Source organism: Neoarius graeffei, chromosome 24, assembly GCF_027579695.1.
Source record: "Neoarius graeffei isolate fNeoGra1 chromosome 24, fNeoGra1.pri, whole genome shotgun sequence".
Taxonomy (NCBI): Eukaryota; Metazoa; Chordata; class Actinopteri; order Siluriformes; family Ariidae; genus Neoarius; species Neoarius graeffei.
The window spans coordinates 57,904,836-57,930,018 of NC_083592.1; the positions used below are offsets into that span (position 1 = coordinate 57,904,836).

Sequence of the window (25,183 nt, forward strand, 5' to 3'; positions counted from 1 at the left end):
TCTACAGGGTCGCAGGCAAGCTGGAGCCTATCCCAGTTGACTACGGGCGAAAGGCGGGGTTCACCCTGGACAAGTCGCCAGGTCATCACAGGGCTGACACATAGACACAGACAACCATTCACACTCACATTCACACCTACGCTCAATTTAGAGTCACCAGTTAACCTAACCTGCATGTCTTTGGACTGTGGGGGAAACCGGAGCACCCGGAGGAAACCCACGCGGACACGGGGAGAACATGCAAACTCCGCACAGAAAGGCCCTCGCCGGCCCCGGGGCTCGAACCCAGGACCTTCTTGCTGTGAGGCGACAGCGCTAACCACTACACCACCGTGCCGCCGTTATGAAATCATGTTTATTTCTATTATTGTGCTATAAGTTCACTTTCATCTGAAGTCAACGGAGTATCCCTCGACGGGGGGGGCGGCACTCCATCCAATCGCCTCAGAGCAGGCAGCCAATCACTATGGAACAGCGAAAAGCGTCAGCCAATCACCATCAAGTACTAAAAAAGAGTCAGCCAATCCACCACGCAGAGACACCGGCAAAGAGGCGGGTGCAAGGGCAGCAAAACGGTGAGGTTGTTAGAACATGGCGGAGAGAGGAGGGGGCAAGTGGCTGACTCTTGAAAAAAAAACAAGAAATAGCGCTATTTAATGAAGATTTTTGAAATAGTTATTATTTAAACAGGTGGGAACATTTACATCGAATTTATTTAACACAATATTGGGAATCAATTCTTCTAATATTTGTTTATTCTAATGTAAAATTCGAGTCGTGCCTTTTGCCTGTTGGCTCGTGTGTGGCTGAATCCCAAATGGCTACCTAATGAATATACAGCTCACTTCATAGGATGTGTAAAACAATATGTTTAAATGTAATGTAGTGCACTTAAAAAGGGAATAAGGCGCGATTTGGGATTCAGCCCGAGCTAGGATCATGCTAGTTTTTCAACAATGCTTAAATTAGCGTGTTGTGTTTGTATGCTTCATCAGAAGATATTTTATGATCAATGCAAATGTTTTGTTAATGTAAAAGTTGCATTTATAACAATTTTATGTAATGCAGATTATCTGGTCAGGTGAATGATGTAGAACAAATATTTATTCATAATACTTATGTTTACTATAACAGTACGTAAATGTGATGTATGAAAAGTGCTCTTGGGCTAGTCTGTAATTTGTAAATAAAAAAAAAAAGAAATAAGGCTGGTGTATTTGCACTTTTTAAAAATGTGAACCTCGGGTGGGGAAATGATTAGTGTAAACATTAAGTTGTAGAGGTGTTTTTGTTTTAATGGATTGCTCTGTAATGTTTGTTTGTTTGTGTTTTTCTCCTCAGTTGACCATCGTTTTGGAGGATGGACCGTGTTTAGACGTGGGCAAAGGTTTAAGCTGAATGCATTGTGATTTCCAATAATTGAGACAGTGATTTCTAAAAAGCTGTCTACATTAATGAAAAGAACAATGTAGTCGGCTTAGCATGCTCAAGCAACCAAGTGTTTATGTCCATGTGGTGTTTTTAGGTGTACGTTTGGGCTTTGATTGATTTAGTTTTTAGCACTTAATTAAGGTAGACTGATTTTTTTTCTAAACAGGGTTCGTTATATATATATTATTATTGTTTGGATGATGGATGTTGGTGAATTTGTGCCTCCTCTCCCTCTGGAGCCTCCTAATGATGAAATGTCAGGAAACGGTAAATGTAAAGCTCCTCCACCACCTCCCCTGCAAACGTCCAGTGACGCCGAGGAAATGGACGTTAGCTCCGGCGGTGATGGACCCTCGTTGGCGCCGGCCGAGGACAACGATGTTCCGCTCCTCACCAAGGGCTCGGCATCTTTTAGCAGTCGTGTGTTACATGGCGACTTGTGCCCAGGCACTGGGCGCCACGCTCCCCCTGTCACCTCCTTCCTCCCTGACCTTAGGCTCCTCCGAGATGTTAAGATCAGCGTCAGCTTCGGAGGAGACGGCGGCGGCGGCAGCAAGGGCAAAGACAGAAAAGTGTTATACACAGGGCAGGGTCAGATAGACGAGCAGCAGCTAGAGAACGGGAAGGCGCGTGGTAGTGCAGGAGAGGGAACGGGACAGGGAGACATGAGCGTAGAACCTGAGGCTGAGCAGGAGAACAAGGTTGAGTTCGCTGTGCTGGATGAGCTGGAGGATTTCAGCGAGAACTTCCTGGAGGCGGAGGACGGAGAGGAGAGCGAGTACACGTCAGAGATGATCGTGCAGCAGCAGCAGCAGGCCAACGACGAGGACCACATTTATGCCTACGAGGTACACGATGTGTCTCGTTGTGTTTATGAAATGCAAAACTAAGTTGAAGATTTGACCGAAAAGAATGAAGTGGTTTAATGAATGCGAGATGCTGTTTTTTTTTCAGGGAAATAAGGTGGCATGAGACATGTTTTAGAGTAATATTGCTGCATATTATCCATCCTTAACATTCTTTCCATTCTCTCTGCTGCAGTGAAACCTGTTTTTTTGTGTTTCTCCTTTCCTGTACGTTAATGTGTGTCGCATGTGATACCGCCCCCTAGAGGTCAAGCTTACAGCACGCGCACAACTCCAACGTTAGCGATATAAACCGAGGATGGACTGAGATATTGTGTTCTTGAGATCTTGTGCTCAGAGTCTGCTGGATCAGCCCCATGGATTCTTTTTTTTTTTTTTTTTTTTAATTAAATTATTTGGGTTTTTTTTTTTCCTCCTGTCTGTAATCGCTCGTCTCTTCCAGGATGACTTTGACAATGATGTAGATGCGCTGTTAGAGGAAGGCATGCCAGTGCCCAAGAAGATGCGTCTGGCCGAGGATAAATACGCAGCAGACAGCGATCATCAGTCTGATACGGAGCAGGGTGTCCAGCCCATGATTACCAAAATTAAGACTGTTCTCAAGAGTGAGTCTCTTCAGTTTAAAGTTTAACTTTAAATCGAATTGTGGCTTAACTACTTAATCCCAGTGTGTTGTGGAGGTGTCGTCCCCCCCGCCATGATCGTTATCATGTTTGTAAGTTGTAAAAGTGTTAGAGGGTTTTTGGGTTCTTGGTGCAGGTCGAGGGCGTCCACCTACAGAGCCTCTTCCTGACGGATGGATCATGACATTCCATAACTCTGGCATTCCAGTCTACCTCCACCGGGAGACCCGAGTCGTGACCTGGTCCAGACCTTACTTCCTTGGAACTGGAAGCATCAGGGTAAACGCCGGGTCTGGGTCAAGACTGCAGTTTAGTTTGTGTGACTGATGGATATTTGTTTGAATTTGTAAGATGTCATGTAATTATGTAAAAATAAAACAATGGGGGTGCCAAAACTTTCAGACACCTCCCTTCTTGCGTGTGTATATTTATTTTCCTCTCAATACGTATGTGTTTCAGAAACACGACCCTCCTACCAGTAGCATACCATGTTTGCACTATAAAAAAATGAAGGAACAAGAAGAAAGGGAGCAGAACGGAGAAGTCATGCCCAACGTGTCTCCTGTCAAAGACGGCGAGGACGGAGACGCCCAGGAGATAACCGAGGAGCCTGATTCTACAGCTCCAGAGGGAGCATGTGACGAGTCCAACCTGGACACGATGGACAGCCAGCCTGAGGGGAAAGACGGCCAGGGGGGCGAGACTGCACAGGGAGCGCTGGGGCAGGTCAAAGCCAAGGTGGAGGTGTGCAAGGACGAGTCAGTCGGTAAGAGATTCAAGTGTCGGTGGTGTTCATGTACATAGTGTTTCATCTGTTTAAACAGCACCATGGTCGAATCTTTCCGTTTTTTGCCGTGCGTCTAATCAGTGAATTGAAAAAATATACTAAATTAACCAAAAGTCAGAGGTGACTCTCAAGCGATTTAGTCTGTCATGTTTTGGATTTGATTGCGTTTCATGTTTTGCAAGCATCTGTTATCGCCATGGATATGAGCTGAACTTTGATACTCGAACCCTCCCTCCTTCCCGCTAGACATCGAGGAGTTCCGCAGCTACCTGGAGAAGTGCTTTGACTTTGAGCAAGTGACGGTGAAGAAGTTCCGCACGTGGGCGGAGCGACGGCAATTCAACAGGGACATGAAGAGGAAGCAGGCGGAGTCTGAGAGGCCCATCCTCCCGGCCAATCAGAAGCTCATCACGCTGTCGGTGCAGGACGCGCCCACTAAGAAAGGTATAAAGGAAGCTCACTGATTAGTTTAATTCATTACAACCTAGAATTCAAAGAGATTCGGGTCGTTTTACAGTTTATTGATGTACCCCAAAAAAATCTGTTAAATGCATAAGTTTTCACATGGGGGAGGGTTGGGAGGGCGGGGTGGTGGTTTAGTATTTAGTAGAACCATGTTCAGCCACAACTCCTCAGGGATGCATGTGGTATCCAGTTTGCACATCTGGATCTTGATATTTTTACTCTTTTATTTATTTATTTTGCAGAATTGCTCCAGTTCTTTAAGATTCTGAATGCCGATTGTTGACGTAAAGTGATTTTGAAGTCTTGCCGCAGATCTGCTATCAGATTGAAGTGTGGGCTTTGACCTAACACACTTCTAGTTTTTTGAAACACTGCAGTGTTATTTTGGGGTCCTCAGTTCTAACCAAGCTCCCATTCCCTGCTGATGAAAGGCATTTTTGCATCATGATGCTACCATCACCATGCTTCACAGTGGGACAGGCTGATGAATAGTGGTGGGGGGCTGACAAATGGGCTGCTTTGTGCTGAGACTAAAGGGGGGTGTCAATATTTGTGCAAGACACTGTTCTCCTCATGTCTACCTTTTTAGAATTTGTCATCAACCCTAACGGAAAGTCCGAGGTTTGCATCCTACACGAGTACATGCAACGTGTGCTCAAGGTCCGACCAGTTTACAACTTTTTTGAATGTGGTAAGTGTGCGTGTGTGATTTGTCATTATTGCTTGTATAGTTTGTACACAGTGTTCAACATCTGTCTGATTCTTTTCTCCCAGAAAACCCAAGTGAACCCTTCGGAGCTTCGGTTATTATAGACGGAGTCACATATGGGACAGGAACAGCGAGTAGCAAAAAACTCGCCAAGAATAAAGCTGGTATTTTAATTTGTTTATTTTTCATGCTGCTTCTGCTTCAAGTCATTCTGGAGATATTTATGTATTTTTAATTTAAGTCGTTCTATTATTGTATTTAACACCAAGTGCTTTTCTTTTAAGAGTCCAAATCTTTAGGCAGCCCACGGTTTAATTTTCATTCAAGATGCCAATTCTTTATGCATCTTTTTTTAAAATAAATTTCTGACCTTTTCCATATTTCATAACTCTACAGTGCTGTTGATTAATTTTCCATAACAGCACTACGTTAACGGAGTTGTTCTCATGCATTATTGTTTCTATAGTAACAGTCGTAACAGAGACTTGTATGGGGAGCATTCTACATGAACAATTTTTTTTTAATTAATTATAAATGTTTCAGGTTTTTTTTTTTGTCTTTTTTGAAAAAGAGAGGGTGGTGATGGAATAACTGTTTATAGCTGCTATAACGTGAAAGAGAACTGGTGCTAACTTGTTTTATGGCTCTTCCACTACATTAAATATAACTAAGTGGGGAAAAAAGGTCCGTTATGTTCTAGTTAAATAATTAAAGTTTGTAATCTTTGACAAATTTGAATATGGAACAGTAACTCAGCTTCATCGCATTAACCTTCACTGTCGCTGATTATTTTACTAAAACAGCAAGACCAGTGTTTTTATTTATTTAACACAGTAATGACTGGAAGTCTGCTGTCCCATAGTTATATTTTATGCTCCAAGTGTACAGCTGGAACCTTTGGTACTCGGCTGGTGGTTCATTGGAGGGGAAGCGGTTCTGGTACTTTGTCAGTAGAAAATGGATTTCTCAGATAAACACAGGGATGTGATTTTTCCGCGAATTTGCGGAATTCCGCTTTTTTCACCTCAATTTGAAAATTTTTTTCTGATTTTTCGCTCAAAAATCCGCATTCATATCCTATTCGTTCCGACTTTCAGTAATTCCGTCATTGAGATGAAACGAGGTACGTGATTGGCCCATCGCTCTGTAACACCCAATGAACGCGCTTGTTAGATAGCTGTACATAAGCTCGCTTCAAACAGAGTTGAAAGATGGCAGCCTCCGTGATCGAGCGTAAAGATGCACCTGATCATCAGTTTGGTGTGTGTGTGTGTGTTTTTAAAGTAAATAAACATGGGGAAGAAGAAAAAACAACCCAGCTCATTTCTTTCCCCATAATAAACCTGTGAGTGGTGATGGCGTCACTGCACGTGCGACAGTTGGGTATGTTTTCGCGGGGTGACGAAGGTTGCCGTGGCAACGGGGCCTCGCGCCATCTGTTGCTTCCTGGATGCGCATGCGCACGCTATGAAAGCTGTGGCGAAAAGGTTAGCATCGGAGGCTAAACCTTCTGAGGAGAAAAGAAGGGGCGGTTTTTATTTCAGTTTGTTTTAGTTACATCCGAAGAAACAGCAGTTTAAATCACGGCTCTAGTTTACAAATCAAAATGGTTACTCAGTGAAAACAAAACAAAAGCTAGAGCGAGGGGGAGTGGTGTAGAGCGAGGGGGAGTGGTGTAGAGCGAGGGGGAGTGGTGTAGAGCGAGGGGGAGTGGTGTAGAGCGAGGGGGAGTGGTGTAGAGCGAGGGGGAGCGGTGGGAGTTTAACCCGGGAAAGTGAGTCTGTGAGGCGGCAGTGATGCTTGACCCCTCCCCCCTCCCGCCTCCTCTCACTTTACCTCAGAGTCTCTGCCAACTTCATCACAGATTATTTCACCTTTTTCACTCCAAGTTAGTTTTAATTTTCGCTCAAAACTTTTCCCACAGCGTGGATGTAAGGTAATTATACACAATTTTGATTTGTTTATTCAATATTAAAATGTTGGTGCAAATAATACATACTTGCCAACTTTTCAAAATTCTCATGAGGGAGAAAAGTGCATGAAAGACATTTTCAGTTGGCCGAGGGTCTGATGCGCGGTTGAAATGATAAAAACAGTGGAGCCCAGTTAATTGCAAACACATTTTTTGTGAATGTTTAGTGAAAAAGTGATTTTTATTCTTGCATATGAAAATCCAAGTGAGTGAACACTGTACAGTTCTGTATATGAGTCAGTTTCACAGAAAACGTATATTTTTTTTTTTTTTTTTTTTTTGTCCGGACGTGTTTTGTTTACATTTTGAGATTTCTAAAACCTTTTTATGATCTCATATAATAAAACATTATCAGTTCTACCTTGCATTTCAAAATTTGACTACTTTGGTTCATAAATGTGTATTTTATAGCAAATTTTAGGGTCGAAAATGAGCAAAAATGGCTGTTCCACTGAAAAGAGACTTTTTTTCAGACATGATTCTTAATGTTAGACAAAGGTGGAATTGAAACTTTTTTTCATGTTCAACGACAAGACTGTGGAAACCATAATGGACATATCAAATAGACACACACACCAACATCGAAAAAATATCTTTTCTTAATGGCATTTTCAATTTGTGACATCATATGTCACATATGATGTCACAAATTGAAAATGCCATTAAGAAAAGAGATTTTTTCGATGTTTTGTTAATTTGTGTACCTGTCCCAGAGGCTTGTCAGTTCTGTTACTGTGATTAATCACATAACAAAAATAAATGCTCCCAAAAGCTATTATTGAAATTATTTGTTGCCAAGGATCTACATATTCTCACCTTTTATATGGATGGCAGAATGAACTGAATCTGAGAATATTTACTTAAAAATTTCAGTTTTGGTAAGTAGTCTATGCATGACTAATTTTTTTGTGTCAATCCTGTTACCCTGTCTAAACAAGGTGTGCAGTAACTTAATCAAATACTAGAAGTTGCCATACATAAGAAGCAAACCGGGAGACTACCAGGAGCAATAGAGTTTAATAAATAATGGTGGATGAATTCTTATGTTGCATCATGTTTGTTTGAAAAGGCACATTTAGGTATGTTCAACTTCTACAGTAATTGAAAGTATAAATTTTGTTTTTCCTTATACAGTTTTCTATTTATTCTAATGCAGATGATTTAATTTAGAATGACATTTTTAGGTTTCATGTTTTGGCTTTTTGTCAGTTAAGAATCATTGAATGTACTGTAGGGGCTCAGAGTTGCATGTTGACCATTAAATTGGCTTGAATTTGTTAATCATGACAAGTTTTTTCTTGTGTGTTTGCTTGCCATTTTAGTACAATTTTTAAGTCAGAAAACCCCAGACCCCCGGCAAAAATTTTCAGATAATTTCACCAGCCCAAAATCACATCCCTGTAAACAATCTGAGAATGTTTTGTTTGAGGAGAGATGTTATCTTTTTTTTTTTTTTTTTTTTTTAATTCCTGCATACTGAGTCGTTTTGTTCTGGATGTGGTCATGCAGCTCGAGCCACGCTGGAGATCCTTATCCCTGACTTTGTGAAGCAGACGGCTGAGGAGAAGCCAGTAGAAGGGGACGAACTGGAGGTACGCCGGCACCGACCTGACCCCACGCTGTGTATTATTTAACGTGAATTAAAGGTGGGGTACGAGATTTTGGAATAACGGTTCCCGCAAGCCATATTTTGAAAAGAAACACGCCCGCCCTCGCCATGCTCCCACCCCCCGCGTCTCCACCCCTCCTCCCCCTTATAAAGCCTGAGAAATTCAGCCTTTATAATGGGTGTCTATTGCGTTACACACCAGTGGAGAGTGTAGAGAGCTTGGAAAAATAGCTCAAACGTTCTCATTTAAACTGTGTTTTCAGCCCTAATTTTCACTCCACACACAATTTTCTCAAAAGTAGTAGCCACACTTGTCCTGATTCACACAATGTGTCTACCTACATGATAGGACTTAGTTTTTGAATGAGAAGCCTCAAAGTGAGGAAAGGGCAGGCGAGCTGCACCATTGACTCCCATTCAAATCCTGACAGAAAAGTCACTCGTTTTTAACTCGCTCTAGCGACCTCGTTTTTTACACTACAGACAAAATAAATTACATCAGTGTGTTCAGGAGATCCTTGTGGCGCTCACTGTGAAAGAATTTTGTGAATATCTCCTTCCGTTTTCATGTAAATCCCCGTTGTTTGGAGGGAGCGCTCTGAGAAAATCCTGTGACGCTCTGCTTGCTCGCTCGCTCTCTCTCACTCACACACACACACAGAAGGGCCAGGCTGCTCGTGGGCTTCAGTCTGATTGACGTGTCAGTATCCAATCATTTTGAGGTGGTACCTTGATATGATTGGATGGCGTTTTTCCTTTATTTTACACTGTAGACTGGATTAAAATATTTCATTTTTGGGTCAAACCTTCTATTGTACTGCTTGCAACATGGGTGTGAGGAGCTTTTCAAGCAGTATGGTAAAAAATACTCCTGAAAAAAATCTCATACCCCACCTTTAAGTAAATGATCGAGCACTGATCAGCGGTTCATGTTTCCTCTTCAGTATTTTAACCATATCAGTATTGAAGACTCGCGAGTGTATGAACTGACCAACAAAGCAGGCTTACTGTCACCTTACCAGATCCTTCACGAGTGCCTTAAGAGGTAGGACAGTTAACATTTCTGCAGGACACGGAGAGTCTAGATGGCATCATAGAGCCGTTTTCGTTTCATTTTGTACCGTGTGTCCACAGAAATCATGGGATGGGGGACACCAGCATCAAGTTTGAGGTCATTCCGGGGAAGAACCAGAAGAGTGAATACGTGATGACGTGCGGGAAGCACAGCGTACGCGGATGGTGTAAGTGTTCACACACACTGCTGCACTGTTTTGACGCTTCACTGCTTGGAAAATGATTTATGGCTGAAAGAATTTCCGATTTGACTTTAATCCCATGATGGATTCTGAATGGCCAGAAGGTGATTGATTTCCAACAACATTGGTTCTGACAGTAGCGCAGGATCCAACTTCATTTATAGATGAAAGTCTTTCGGATTTACCCGGAAATCCGGATATTTGACAAAACTCTTAAGTCTCCGGTTTTCCGAATGGAGAAATTTATTTTTCGGATTTTTCACGTTCCTAGACGCGGCATGATACTTTGCATCATCCTCGTATGGGCGCGGTCCTTAAATAGCCCAAACATAGTTCATTGATTAAAGACAGGTGTTCTTTGTTAACGGCGTGCGTGCCGGAGCTCGTTAGATGTGCGCGCGCCCAAGGCGCGCCTTCAGGTGCACGTGCTAAGGCGCGCAGGACTGATACCGTTCTGTGCAAGCGCAACACAATCGCACTAGAAAGCATGTTCAAGCTGCCAGTGTAGCTGCAGTCTCTTTAGTTGCAAATTATGAGTATTTTCTCTTGTTAATAATTTGCCATGTCAAAACAGGCAAAATTTTCCTCCTTTTTTTGACGTGAAGAGAGGTAAGCAATTCATTATATATTTTTTTCCATCAAAGTTGCATTTTGTGGCTTCAAAGCTAAGTTTTAGTGCCGTTTCTAGAACACAACATCAAGAAAACGTGGAAGAAACAGCAGTAATGGAAGAGCCGGTTTCTAAGCTGCCTAAAACTAGCAATGGGAATTTATTTTTTGTTACAGAATGCACTCGGGCTGCCAGTCAGTGTCTCTCTCTCTCTCTCTCTCTCTCTCTCACACTCTCTCACACACACACACACACACACACACACACACACACACACACACACACACACACACCCTGAAAAATCCTAGCTACGCCCCTGATTTTACATGAGAAATTTGGTATTCATTGGTGTGTTTAACTCGAGCTCTCTCAGCCGTGAACAAACTCAGACTGCTTGGCATAGGCATGTGTAAGGCCCAATCCCAATTCTAATTTCTACCCCTCCGCCTTCCCCTTGGCCCTTCCCCTTGAAACTGAGCTACAAGGGATAGGGCTTGAAATTCAACCCCTACGTATTGGGATAGCCCTTCAACGATCGCATACGTCATCGCGTACCTCCGTCAGCGTTTACGTTAGCAAAACGCGACCAAATGCGTCATTGGCTGCGACCAGCCGCTACAGTCAGAGCCAGAACCAGAAATCTCTGCTGGCAGGGTGTGATTTGTTAACTAACACCACTGAATGGGATATCTTTGGCGCTTCGTGCACCACATCCGACAGAATGAGGTGTCAGAACACTCATGTAAACAATAAAAGCGAGAATAACAGAACAAAACGTACGCAGTAAAGCAACCGAAAACAATACTCACTCCCAAAGCTTTTTAGCAGCAGCTTGGATTTCAGAAATCGCTGCTCATTCTCAGCTCGAAAGCGAATCAAGCGGCGTGTTTCCTCTGGATAACAACTTAAAACACGTAAATAATGGAGAAAATACATTTATGACAATCTTTCGCCGCGGGAACCGCCATCTTTCTGAAATCCGCATGGCATTGTGGGAAATCACTCAAACCCCTTCGTTCGGAGTCAGCTCCAGGAAAATCTCCGTTTGGAGGAGTACAGAAGCCCTACCCCTTCCCCTACCCCTCTGCGTTAACTGGGATTGGGATACCCCTACCCCTTCACGTGAACGCGCAAAATGGAGGGGAAGGGCCAAGGGGTTGGTCCAAGGGGTGAAATGGGATTCGGCCTAAGTTTCCCCTTTCTCATGTTTGTGCTAAGTAGCGTTCTGATGCTGCAAGTTGGAGCAGCCTCAAACTTTTCTGCCGATTGCTGTGGATTTTATGTAGCGTTACTATTGGGTGTTCCCTAACCCAGTGTGTGGCCATGGGCTTATCGTATATGCCAGCCGAACTGCTAAAAATGAACCCGTCATCCCTCCGTCTAAATGTGGATGTTTACAGCCTGTGCGTCGACCTTTCCATCGCTCGCCGGCCTCGCTACATACACAGAGGTTCTCGTCGCAAAGTCTGTTATACGGAATCCTCAGGCGTCGTCCCCACCCGAATATCCACAACGTCAACTTATTCCTTCGTCTACAGCGTTTAGAAAGGGAGGCATAAATTATGGAAATCTTACGACATTACCGTCGAGCCACTTCCCTGTTCCTCTGCCTCCCACTAACTATATCCCTGTCCACTGGTTGCCACGCCCCCTCCCTGTAAACGGAGCGTCCCATGGTGGAGCCGACATTAAAAACTTGCGTTCCCTGACGCTCCACAGGATTTCACCGGCAGCAACTACACAACAATCGGACTCGTTTAATGCCAAATTCGCTCTGTTCAATGCCAGGTCTCTATCAAATAAGACATTTATTTTAAATGACATTATGTTGTCTCGTATGCTGGACTTTTTATTTTTAACAGAGACTTGGCTAGCTGCTGGTGACATCTCTCCTTTTGGAGACCTCTGCCCCTCCCACTGCAGCTTCCTGAACTCCCCTAGGCTACGTTTACATTAGACCGTATCTGTCTCGTTTTCTTCGCGGATGCACTGTCCGTTTACATTAAACCGCCTGGAAACGCCGGGAAACGGGAATCCGCCAGCGTCCACGTATTCAATCCAGATCGTGTCAGCTCCGGTGCTGTGTAAACATTGAGAATACGCGGATACGCTGTGCTGAGCTCTAGCTGGCGTCTCATTGGACAACGTCACTGTGACATCCACCTTCCTGATTCGCTGGCGTTGGTCATGTGACGCGACTGCTGAAAAACGGCGCGGACTTCCGCCTTGTATCACCTTTCATTAAAGAGTATAAAAGTATGAAAATACTGCAAATACTGATGCAAATACTGCCCATTGTGTAGTTATGATTGTCTTTAAGCTTGCCATCCTTCCACTTGCAAGTGGTAAGTGATCTGCGCTGGGATCACACACACAGCGGCTCAGTCCTGAATCACAGCTTGTGCACGTCACTCGCGCGCTCTGTGAGCTGCGCAGGGCCGGAGTGCGCACCCTCCAGAGGGCACTCGCTGTTCAGGGCGGAGTGATTTGGAGCGCAGGATGCGTGCGGAGCCGAGCGTATCCGTGTATTGGTGTTGCTGTGTGCACACTAATCGTTTTAAAAACGTTAATCTGATGATCCGCTGATACGGTCTAATGTAAACATGGGCCTAGACTGACTGGCCGTGGGGGGGGTATAGCCACCGTTTTTAAAACCTGCCTTAATTGTAAATCTGTGCCCACTGATGCTTGTTCCTCTTTTGAAGTTCAAGTTCTCAAAATCCATGTCTCAGTTCCTATATTATGCGCTCTTGTCTATAGACCTCCTAAAACCAACAGCCTGTTTATTCAAGAGTTCTCCGACCTCTTATCGACTCTGGCCTCCCAATCTGATTTTAATATCCATGTTTGTTGCCGGCAGCACGGTGGTGTAGTGGTTAGCGCTGTTGCCTCACAGCAAGAAGGTCCGGGTTCGAGCCCCGTGGCCGGTGAGGGCCTTTCTGTGTGGAGTTTGCATGTTCTCCCCGTGTCCGCGTGGGTTTCCTCCGGGTGCTCCGGTTTCCCCCACAGTCCAAAGACATGCAGGTTAGGTTAACTGGTGACTCTAAATTGAGCGTAGGTGTGAATGTGAGTGTGAATGGTTGTCTGTGTCTATGTGTCAGCCCTGTGATGACCTGGCGACTTGTCCAGGGTGTACCCCGCCTTTCACCCGTAGTCAGCTGGGATAGGATCCAGCTTGCCTGCGACCCTGTAGAACAGGATAAAGCGGCTACAGATAATGAGAAGAGATTTTTGTTGCCCAACCAAACCCATGGTTAAAGAATTTGTAAACTTAATTGACTCTTTCGGTCTCTGTCAATCTGTCTCTGATCCAACACATTATAAGGGCCACACTTTAGATCTTGTCCTATCCTCTGGCCCCTCTGTGTCTGGTCTTGAAATGGTTGACACTGGAGTCTCTGACCACTCCTTGATCGTGTTTGATTCCTCTTTACCCCACCTCAGTCCAAGCCCTCCACTGCCCCCCTCGTTGAACAGGCGCGTAGACTCTGCCACAGCCTTACATTTCTCTAACACTTTCATGGTCTCACAAGCTCAGTACATTTCTTCTGTCCTCTCTTCCTGTAATGATACAGAGGAGCTACTCTCCCTGTTTAATGCCTCCTGCTCTGTCACTCTAGACTCCGTAGCGCCCTTAAAACCTAGACAGCCCAACCTTACTTTTGTACGCACCCCTTGGCTAAATGACCAGACACGCCAACCATTACGGTTTGCCCGTAATCATTACGGTTTCGGTGGTCCAATTACGCTATTACGACTTTTGAAGTCGATTATTACGGTTTTTGCTCATAATTGATATTTTCAAATTTGCCGCCAGAATTCCCACACTTGCGATTTCCCAGTCTCCCGGCAGAGGCTGGGTTCCCGCGGGTCCTTAAAAAGTCTTAAATACAACTTTTGGTTTTCAAGGCCTTAAAATGTCTTAAATTGTTTGGAATGACTGGAATTTTTGAAAGGGAGGTATTAAATTTAATATTGGACCAAACGAGTGAAATGTCTCCATCCGGTTTGGGGTATTTTTTTAATCGTAATTTTAAAAGTGACCAGCGGACCTTTTGGGGGCAGCATCGGTTCTGTGCGTTCCATAGACCAAGAGCTAACGCTAGGAGGCTACTGGAGGCAGTGTGGTGTGGTGGTTGTGAAGAGTGAGAGATGCGCAGGTAGCTTGCGCGGGTGCTAGAAAGCGCCCCCAAAATGAGGAGAAGAATCGTTTGCGATAAAAAGCGCTGGATCGCACAAATGTGTTTAAAGCCGGTACCGCAGCGCTGGGGACACGGCGGACTGGGAAACTGGCTTTTCACGGACACGAGGCGCGCGCGTGTGTTAGAGGTCAAGCACTCCGGAGTAAAACGCAGGGGGGTTCACGCATGCGCACAAGAGTCAGGTGGAAAATGGGGCTAAAAGGAAATACTGCTACTAATAATGATTAGCATCATTTTTTTACATAATTAACATTGTTTATTGTACTAAGTTTAATATAAATATATAAACAGCCTTTATTTCAAAACTCAATTAAAAAGAACTCCAGAAAATACAATAATTCTAAATATAATACAATATAAATAATTTGTATAAAAAGTTTAGTTTTATTACGTATCGTCTACAACAGTGTTTAATATAATAATAATAATAATAATAATATTAACAACCACTAATAATAATTAGTAGTAGTAATTATTGATTATTAATCATTACTACTTATGAATTAGTGATTAATAAGTACTAGGGATTATTAAATGTTATAAAATTAACTTATTAAAAATTATTACAAATAATTATTAAAAAGTAGTAATTGGTAGAATACAAACAAATTAAATAGTGAACATTGATATAAAATAACTGTACTACTAAATAATAATAATAATAAACAATAACACTACTAGTAATCTCATCTCATTATCTCTAGCCGCTTTATCCTTCTACAGGGTCGCAGGCAAGCTGGAGCCTATCCCAGCTGACTACGGGCGAAAGGCGGGGTACACCCTGGACAAGTCGCCAGGTCATCACAGGGCTGACACATAGACACAGACAACCATTCACACTCACATTCACACCTACGCTCAATTTAGAGTCACCAGTTAACCTAACCTGCATGTCTTTGGACTGTGGGGGAAACCGGAGCACCCGGAGGAAACCCACGCGGACACGGGGAGAACATGCAAACTCCGCACAGAAAGGCCCTCGCCGGCCCTGGGGCTCGAACCCAGGACCTTCTTGCTGTGAGGCGACAGCGCTAACCACTACACCACCGTGCCGCCCTACTACTAGTAATACTTGTTGTTAATGTTATTATTATCAGTACAATTGTTATCAATGTTCACTATTAAAAACAAATGATCTATAATCCATGAATAATTGTATCACTACTACTACTAATAATTACTACTTTTTAATAATTTTAACTAATCTTATAACTCGATTTTATAGCATTTTAATAATCACAACTTATTAGTATCATTAAGTAGTAGTTGATAATTACTACTTGTTAATTATTAAATTACATTTTGATAATCACTGCTTATTAATTAAGTAGTAATTAATAATACTGAATTATAATAATTGCTACTTTAATTATTAATTAATATAGCTAATAAGTAGTGATTTATTAAAATGTTATAAAATTGAGTTAATTTTTTTTAATTATTATTAAAGTAGTTAGTAGTAGTAATACAAACAATTATTCATGGATTATAGATAATAATTAATGATTATTTTTGAATAATGAACATTGATATAACAATTGCACTGATGGTAATTAGTTTAGTTATTACAGCACATTGATTAATATTGATAATGGTTATGAAAGGTGACAGTTGTTTCTCTGTGTTTAATGTAACGCTCTGATGATTGTATGACTGCATAAACAGGTTTACGCTGTTACCTGCTATAATGCAGAAGATACTCGAGAACTTCCTCAGCCAGCTGTATACTGTACCACACTCACACTGATTTTGCTGCCGGACACAAAATCACACATCATCAAAGATAATCTTTGGGGATTGAAATAATGCCGGCTAAGGTTGTTCAGCTGGTTCTACTTGCCGTTTATTGTTTTCGTTTTTGAAATGATTCATGGTGTTTTCTCCAGTAAACCCCAGTCTTCTCCTCGCTGCTACAGCAGTTCTGCAGCCCAGAACACACGACTTTGCTTCAGCTGTTTGCTGTCTAACAGTTGCCATTGATGCACCCTGTTGTTCACCAATTGTGTGCATTCTTCTTAAAGTTAGTAAAAAAAAAACTATTGCAGAAAACAGTTTTAAGTTGTCGTATTTATCATTTTCTTTGCCATGGTATAGTCTTAATTTTTCCATTTAGAGGTCTTGAAAATGTCTTAAAAGTCTTTTTAAATTTGTACTTGAAAAATGTGCAGATACCCTGAGAGGGCGCTATTACTAGAATGTCAGCCAATGCTTTAGAAACACGGTCTCTGATTGGTTAACCTCAGCAATTTTATCAAATTTTGACCAATAAGAGCCCCGCGCACATTGTACTTTAGAAGAAGCAAAAAATGGCTGACAGTTCAGCCGATCTGTCTGACCCGCCGCCGAAAAAAGCAAGAAAAACGATCGGCAAAACTAAGACCGTGTACCAAAAATTTAAAGAGGAATACAGTACCTTGTATCCAGTTATCACAAAATCAGGAAAATCCACGAGTCATGCGTTGTGCACCGTATGTAATGTCCATTTCTCTGGAGCACATTCCGGTGTTTACGATGTCAGACAACACGTGAGTTCTGTCTCGCATCAAACTTTGGCCAAATCTGGAAGTGCTAACCGGACGATCACCTCGATGTTCGTTGATCGATCCTCGATTGACAGCGTGACAAAAGCTGAAGTTTTATTCACAAATTTTCTCGTGGAACACAATCTGCCAGTCGCCGCGGCTGATCACAGTGGGCCTCTCTTTAAAGCCATGTTTCCCGACTCCAAAATCGCTTCGAAGGTAAGTCTGTAGATCTCTAGTCTATTATGTGATCAAGTTATGGAATAGTAAATCAGTTGTTAGCGACTCGTATTTTCGTTGCTTTAGCAAAATTCTTAGTATTTGCCTACAACTTACAAGATGTATGAATATTAAAGAAACGTTGATAAAATCACGTTTTAAATTTTTTTTCTTTTGTGTAAATTACACACACACACTTTTTTTTATATATATATATATATATATATATATATATATATATATATATATATATATATAAAGGTGCACCCCCCTTTGGAACCCCCCCATGCACGCTCTGCGTGCATTATGTCTGCTGTTGGCAGACATGGACAAATATCTCAAAACAACCATTACAGTTTGCTATCATACAGGGTTGGCATGTCTGAATGACTCTACCCGTTCCTCAAGACAAGCCTGTAGGAGGGTGGAGCGAAAGTGGGGAAAAAAAGACAAGCTACAAGTGTCTTATGAGTTGTTCAGGGATAATTTAAAAATGTATCAATGTACTATTAGGAAGGCCAAAGAATGGTATTACTCAGACTTAATTTCTACAAATGCCCACCGACCTAAAGTGCTGTTCAATACCATAAATTCAGTTTTAAATCCTGTTACTACTGCTGGCACATTTACCCCATCTAATGAATCTTGTGAGCGCTTCTCAACCTTCTTCACCAACAAAATTGATCAGATAAGAGCCAGTATCATTCCCCCACTATCAGACCCTTCAGATTTTCGTGTCATCACCTCCCGTTTCCAAAACTTTCAGCCAGTATCATGTTCACAGCTAACAGAAGTGGTTCAAAACATGAAGCCTACTTACTGCCCTCTGGACATCCTGCCATCATGTCTCTTTAAGGAGGTTTGCTCGGTCCTTTGTCCCATTGTTTTGGCCCTCATCAACAGCTCCCTAATGAGTGGCAGTGTCCCTTTGAGCTTTAAACATGCCATTGTACAGCCACTCCTCAAGAAACCCTCGCTTGACTCTGACAGCCTCAAATTATCGACCCATCTCCAAGCTGCCTTTCATGTCAAAGATTCTAGAAAAAGTTGTTTTTAACCAGAATTCCTCTTATTTGAAAACATTCAATATTTGTGATATATTTCAGTCTGGCTTGAGATCTGTGCACAGAATCTGCTCTTTTAAAAGTACACAATGACCACCTTCTCACTGTTGACTTTGGGTCTTGTGCTATTTTAGTACTGCTTGATCTAAGTGCAGCTTTTGACACAATTGACTACAACATCCTTTTTAAAAGACGAGAGGAAGATGTTGGTTTGAAGGGGCAGGTACTAAAATGGTTCCACTCCTAACCTAACAGACAGACACTACTCTGTCAGGATTGGAAACTGCTCATCCTCCTCCACCCCTATCAAATGTGGAATCCCTCAAGGCTCCATCCTGGGTCCCCTTCGGTTTTCTTTATACATGCTTCCGCTTGGGTCAGTTTTTAAGAGACACAATATTTCCTATCACTGCTATGCAGATGATGCTCAGTTTTACCTGCCAGCTTCACCTGATCCCCACTCCACAAACAGCCTCATTAGCTGCCTGAACGACATTAAACACTGGATGGCAGGAAACTTCCTTCAGCTGAATGACAGCAAGACTGAGGCCCTGTCCACACGGCAACGGATTCAGGTGACTCCGATACAATTGCTTATCGTTTAGGCCTGGCGTCCACACGGCACCGGCGTTTTGGGTGCCCAAAACGCAATCTTTTTGAGAACGGGTTCCAGAGTGGAAAGATCTGGCAACGTTGCCGTTGTGAAGTCGTCTGGATGAGTAGAACGGATTTGTTTACGATGACGTCACAGCCACATGACTGTGAGTGCTTCACGCCGGGTAGAAGTGTAACACACATCACCAGGAAAAAGCCTTACAGAGCACTAGTGAGAGTGAAACACGAGCTTGGATATTATTATTATTATTATTATGTTCAGTGTTAGTTCACAGTAGTAATGCAAGAAGCAGAATAGTGACCGTAATAGTGAAGCAAAAACATGCAATTGTACAAACACTGCAGCTCTACAGCAAAATATTATGAAATGGTCTGATTCTTAACACCAGTAGTGCCAATGATCATCTCATTGTGATGCGAGTTGTCAACAAATCCTATAACTTGGTTCATGAAACGCGCTTACAAAATATTTTCACTGTGAATATTTATTGTGTAATGGTGCAAAGTGAGAGAGAGAGAGAGAGAGAGAGAGAGAGTGAGAGTCAATCCCGCCAGCAAAAATAGGGAAAAAAAAGGAGCGATCTCACCTCTTCAGATGTGGGTTTAAGTCCTACAATACATTCCTCAAAAAGGGCGTAGAAGAAATTAATCCATCAACATGTATCATTCAATTTATTCCGGACCATTAAAGACACCGCCTTCCGCGTAGAATCATACGTCATCCTCGTCGCCATATTGGACAGGTCAAAGCGGAGAATAAAGATTCATGTGCTGCATTTAACTGTACCAACAGGTTTACCGTCCAAACGAGATCATATGGGATTACCTTTCACAGGTGAGAAACAACAAATTAATCCATCAACGTGTAGCATTCAATTTATTCCGGACCATTAAAGATGCCGCCTTCCGCGTAGAACCATACGTCATCCTCACCGCCATTTTGGATAGGTCAAAGCGGAGAATAAAGATTAGCTGCGTTTAACTGTACCAACAGGTTTACCGTCCAAATGAGATCACATGGGATTACCTTTCACAGGTGAGACTGGAAAAATACTTTTCATTGTATTTGGTCATTATAATGTAATTTTACGAACAGATTTTCCTGACTTTGTGGCTAATATGAAGTCTCACGCATAATAGTTTATGCGCATGCGTCCTTACTACTTCTATTGTTCTGGTGTCTCCGAAGGGACCGTCTTACAGCGCCCCTAGAGGTGTGGCATGTGTATTGCATCGTTTTCAGCAAGCGGTGCGTTGCCATATGGACCTGATATTTTACTGATTGTTGCCCATTTGGACGCGATATATTTTTAAATAACATCTCGTTGTCGTGTGAATGTAGCCTGAGGTGGTCATCTTTGGTCCCTCCAATTCAGCCGCCAGTATCACCCCCACCCTTGGTCCCTTGTCTGCATATTTGCACAGTGAGGTTAAAAACCTTGGTGTTTTTATGAACAATACTTTTTGAGTTTTAACAAGCAGGTGGCAAATGTGGTGAGAGGCAGTTTTTATCATTTGAGAAACATTGCAAAGCTAAAACCAATATTGGCTCCAAAAGACCTAGAAATAGTTATTCATGCTTTTATTACTTCTAGGTTAGACTACCGCAATGCACTTGATCTGGGCCCCCCCCATCTTAATTTGACTTTCAGAAGTTCAGGATTTTTTTTTCTTTGCTCCACTTTCATCTCTATTCATTACTTAAGTCAAAGTCCAGATCCCACTGATCAAATGTGACTCCGATACAAGTGAAATTTGTCCAGTCAAATTTTTTACTTGAGTTAAAGTACTGAAGTATTTGCTCTTAAAAAATACTTAAGTATTAAAAGTACATTTTCTCTCAACGCATTGTTGTATTATTGCCACAACGCTTACAAAACCTAACACCGTTACCAAGGATAGAAATGTGAATTCACAAAATGAACGCATGCTGTGCATCATGGTGGTTTAATGTTAAGCTAGCTAGTCAGTGAAGCGCCACCTGACATGCTAGCAAACTCTTTTCAAACTCAAAATCATATTGGGTAGCTAACGTTACTAGAAAAGAGAAATTTCTACATTCTGTTTATTTGGCAAGATTATGCTAAAACACATTTTTGAGAGGACTTGAGACAAGTTAGCATTATTCGTGTTCGCGTAACTCCGTTTTTACATGCTAACTAACAGTGTCCAAGTTAACTAGCTATGTGTTATTTTTAGCCGTGGACAAGGCTACGGCAACTTGGCGGGTAAATCCATAGAAAGTCATTTGACTAACCAGACTGCATCGCTATGTTTGCAACGTTATCATTAGCTGTAAAAGCACAGACCACTTCGTTGCAAGGTTTCTCTTGGAATAAAATGTTTATATACCTCAGTATGCTTCTGCAGGTTGGACGGCGAGTTTTTGTAGGCCGTGATGTGGGTTGTTTTTGGCAGACAAAGCAAACGTTTTAAAACAAAACGAATCTTTAATCCTTTTAAGAAAACTGAAACATGTGTTCATGGGCCATGAGTGTGTACATTCCCCAGAAGAACCGCCTTCTTCCATTCTGCCATCAACTGATGGTGTTCAAATAATGCTGTTGAGAAATAATCGAGCTTGATTTTATCCAGTCTATAGACGTGACGTGACCCTAGTGATTACTGATCAGCTGTTTCAGTGTCACCTGTGAAAAAAACAATCACGTTTTAGAAAAGAAAAGAAGAAACTTTCAAAGCTGCTTCATAATAAGGAGGACCTTGACCGAAATGTAGTGGAGTGAAAAGTACAATATTTGCCTTTCAAATGTAGCGAAGTTAGTCATAAGTTTCCAAAAAAATAATACTCCAAGTAAAGTACAGATACTCAGTGTACTTAAGTACAGTACTCAAGTAAATGTACTTCATTACTGTCCACCTCTGGTTTCATCCCACCGTCCTGTTGTTGATTAGTTTCCTGTAACAGCAGGACATGGTACTTTACTGTATTCCTTACATATTCCATCATTATAAATCTAAATAAGAACCAACAAGAAGACAGTCATCTATATCCCCTGCTTTATATAGCAACTATAGACCAAGTTTCAAGATATTTGTCACATTTTTCAAGTTGTGCTGCAGGAAACCAACCCGACCTCTTTACACTGACCTCAGCAGCCCATGGCATAAACCCACCGGACCTTTGGTCCAGGGGAGCTAAAAATTAACATTTTCTCACATTTCTTGTATCAAAAGGCACAAATACATTACTTAACACGTATACCAACTTTCAAAACCAAACCACTCATAGTTTTCAAGTTCTGCTCTGGAAACAAAACCGACCCCTAAGACTAACCTGAGAGACTGAGTCTGAAATTGTTTCAATGGAAACATAAATTCTCAAATTTCTTAGTATGAAAAGGCACATCTACCGTACATCACCTTGTTAACATGTATACCAAGTAGGGCTGCACGATATCAGAAAAATATGCGATATTCGATAACATGACTGAATATCTCGATATCGATATGTATCACGATAATTAAATATATAATGTTTTTCTTACCTCTACTCGCTGTTCTGTCCTGTATCTAGCATTTAAAAAAAACACCCAATGCATCGCTTCCATTCCAACATTATTTTTCCAACTTTTAATAACCACAATATATATGTTTTAATAACTTTTTAAAATAACTCTTAATTTGGAATAACTCTTTCAATCCCCTATATGTTGTTCTTTTAATCACGATGCATCCTTTATTGTTGTTGCATTGTGTCAAACCATGCACAGCTCATGTAATTTTCGTTGATTGGTCACTAGGTGGCAGTCAAGGCTCACTCACACGCCTCTGACTCCGAGCAGAGCAGTATGCGAGGCACCAGAGGCAAACTGCTGGCACTATCGCGAGTATAAAGCATTGTAGCTTTCTAGCGAACTTAGTTCAGTATTTTTTACACAACCTCGAAAGGCAAGGCATTTGCATAGTATTTACAAATACCAACTCATTCTTTGCTTGCAGAAAATGCAGGCACGCAATTCAAGTCACACCTTTTGTGAGACTGTTCAAACAGTGCCTGTATGCCGCGAGTGCAGAACTAGCAAAGCTTGTAGCTTGGTAGTTCGCTCATTGTAGCGTCATTTATTTCCAAAGTACTTCCAAATAGCAGACGTGCATTTTTTTTTTTTTTTTGGGAAACCAGTTCCTCCTCACACAAGTTTGTCTCACCACACTTGCTTCCGCCATCACCACGAGCTTTTACTTGTTTTGCAATAGGGGGCGGAGTTATCCCGCGGCGCTTGTTGACATTCAAATGTGATTGGACGGCACAGAAAAATGTGCCTTTTATCGAAATTTAAGTAATTTTTGCGGTATGTGTATCGCAAACTATGATATCGCGATATCGATACTTTTTCGATATATTGTGCAGCCCTAATACCAAGTCTCGAATCCGTATCACGATTAGTTTTGGATATATGCTCCGGAAACCAACATCGCTCTAAGAAAGGAAGTCAAAATCTATTTTTAATGTAAAAATTTGAATTTTTTTTTTTTCTTCCCAAAAATCCAAAATGGCAAAAGGCTCCAGTTCACATGTTGCTTGATATGTCTACAAGGTTTCATGAAGATATCTTCAGTAGTTTTAAAGAAATGAAAATGTGACTGGATGGACGGACAGAACCCGTTTCTATGTTCCCCGTTAAACTTCGTTTGGGCATGGGATAATAACGATGCGTCACAATGCAACATGATTGTGTCTTCATGCTGTTAAGATTTCAGTTTGTGTGCTCTGTTAAAGGTAAGAACAAGAGAGTGGGGAAACAGCTGGCCTCTCAGAAGATCCTCCAGATGTTGCACCCTCATGTGAAGAACTGGGGCTCTCTCCTGCGCATGTACGGCAGAGAGAACAACAAGATGGTGAAAAAGGTATTTAAAAAAAAAAATTTCAGAGCTGCAGAAAAAATTAAATTGGTCTTGGTTATTTTAGTGTGTGTGTGATGTCACTTTTCCATAGGAAAATTCAGACAAGAGTGTGATTGAGCTGCAGCAGTACGCCAAAAAGAACAAGCCCAACCTCCACATTCTGAACAAACTCCAAGAGGAGATGAGGAAACTGGCTAGAGAGAGGGTAAGACAAACATGTGCGGTCCACAAAGTACAACCCCGATTCCAAAAAAGTTGGGACAAAGTACAAATTGTAAATAAAAACGGAATGCAATAATTTGCAAATCTCAAAAACTGATATTGTATTCACAATAGAACATAGGCAACATATCAAATGTCGAAAGTGAGACATTTTGAAATTTCATGCCAAATATTGGCTCATTTGAAATTTCATGACAGCAACACATCTCAAAGTTGGGACAGGGGCAATAAGAGGCTGGAAAAGTTAAAGGTACAAAAAAGGAACAGCTGGAGGACCAAATTGCAACTCATTAGGTCAGTTGGCAATAGGTCATTAACATGACTGGGTATAAAAAGAGCATCTTGGAGTGGCAGCAGCTCTCAGAAGTAAAGATGGGAAGAGGATCACCAATCCCCCTAATTCTGCGCCGACAAATAGTGGAGCAATATCAGAAAGGAGTTCGACAGTGTAAAATTGCAAAGAGTTTGAACATATCATCATCTACAGTGCATAATATCATCAAAAGATTCAGAGAATCTGGAAGAATCTCTGTGCGTAAGGGTCAAGGCCGGAAAACCATACTGGGTGCCCGTGATCTTCGGGCCCTTAGACGGCACTGCATCACATACAGGCATGCTTCTGTATTGGAAATCACAAAATGGGCTCAGGAATATTTCCAGAGAACATTATCTGTGAACACAATTCACCGTGCCATCCGCCGTTGCCAGCTAAAACTCTATAGTTCAAAGAAGAAGCCGTATCTAAACACGATCCAGAAGCGCAGACGTCTTCTCTGGGCCAAGGCTCATTTAAAATGGACTGTGGCAAAGTGGAAAACTGTTCTGTGGTCAGACGAATCAAAATTTGAAGTTCTTTATGGAAATCAGGGACGCCGTGTCATTCGGACTAAAGAGGAGAAGGACGACCCGAGTTGTTATCAGCGCTCAGTTCAGAAGCCTGCATCTCTGATGGTATGGGGTTGCATTAGTGCGTGTGGCATGGGCAGCTTACACATCTGGAAAGACACCATCAATGCTGAAAGGTATATCCAGGTTCTAGAGCAACATATGCTCCCATCCAGACGACGTCTCTTTCAGGGAAGACCTTGCATTTTCCAACACGACAATGCCAAACCACATACTGCATCAATTACAGCATCATGGCTGCG

General features: G+C 42.0%; 1 protein-coding gene across 1 annotated transcript in view; it reads left to right on the top strand.

Annotated features, from left to right (window-relative positions):
- Positions 1 to 591: 591 nt before the first annotated feature.
- Positions 592 to 25,183, top strand: part of dgcr8 (DGCR8 microprocessor complex subunit) — a 29,577-nt gene continuing 4,985 nt past the window's right edge. The window contains exons 1-13 of the mRNA XM_060907531.1: positions 592 to 690; positions 1,342 to 2,279; positions 2,740 to 2,902; positions 3,057 to 3,199; positions 3,380 to 3,686; positions 3,954 to 4,151; positions 4,762 to 4,863; positions 4,947 to 5,045; positions 8,363 to 8,445; positions 9,407 to 9,507; positions 9,597 to 9,703; positions 23,689 to 23,816; positions 23,905 to 24,018. Of these exons, the coding sequence (XP_060763514.1) occupies positions 1,629 to 2,279; positions 2,740 to 2,902; positions 3,057 to 3,199; positions 3,380 to 3,686; positions 3,954 to 4,151; positions 4,762 to 4,863; positions 4,947 to 5,045; positions 8,363 to 8,445; positions 9,407 to 9,507; positions 9,597 to 9,703; positions 23,689 to 23,816; positions 23,905 to 24,018 (2,196 nt within the window). The 5' untranslated portion in view covers positions 592 to 690; positions 1,342 to 1,628. The remainder of the gene's footprint in view (positions 691 to 1,341; positions 2,280 to 2,739; positions 2,903 to 3,056; positions 3,200 to 3,379; positions 3,687 to 3,953; positions 4,152 to 4,761; positions 4,864 to 4,946; positions 5,046 to 8,362; positions 8,446 to 9,406; positions 9,508 to 9,596; positions 9,704 to 23,688; positions 23,817 to 23,904; positions 24,019 to 25,183) is intronic.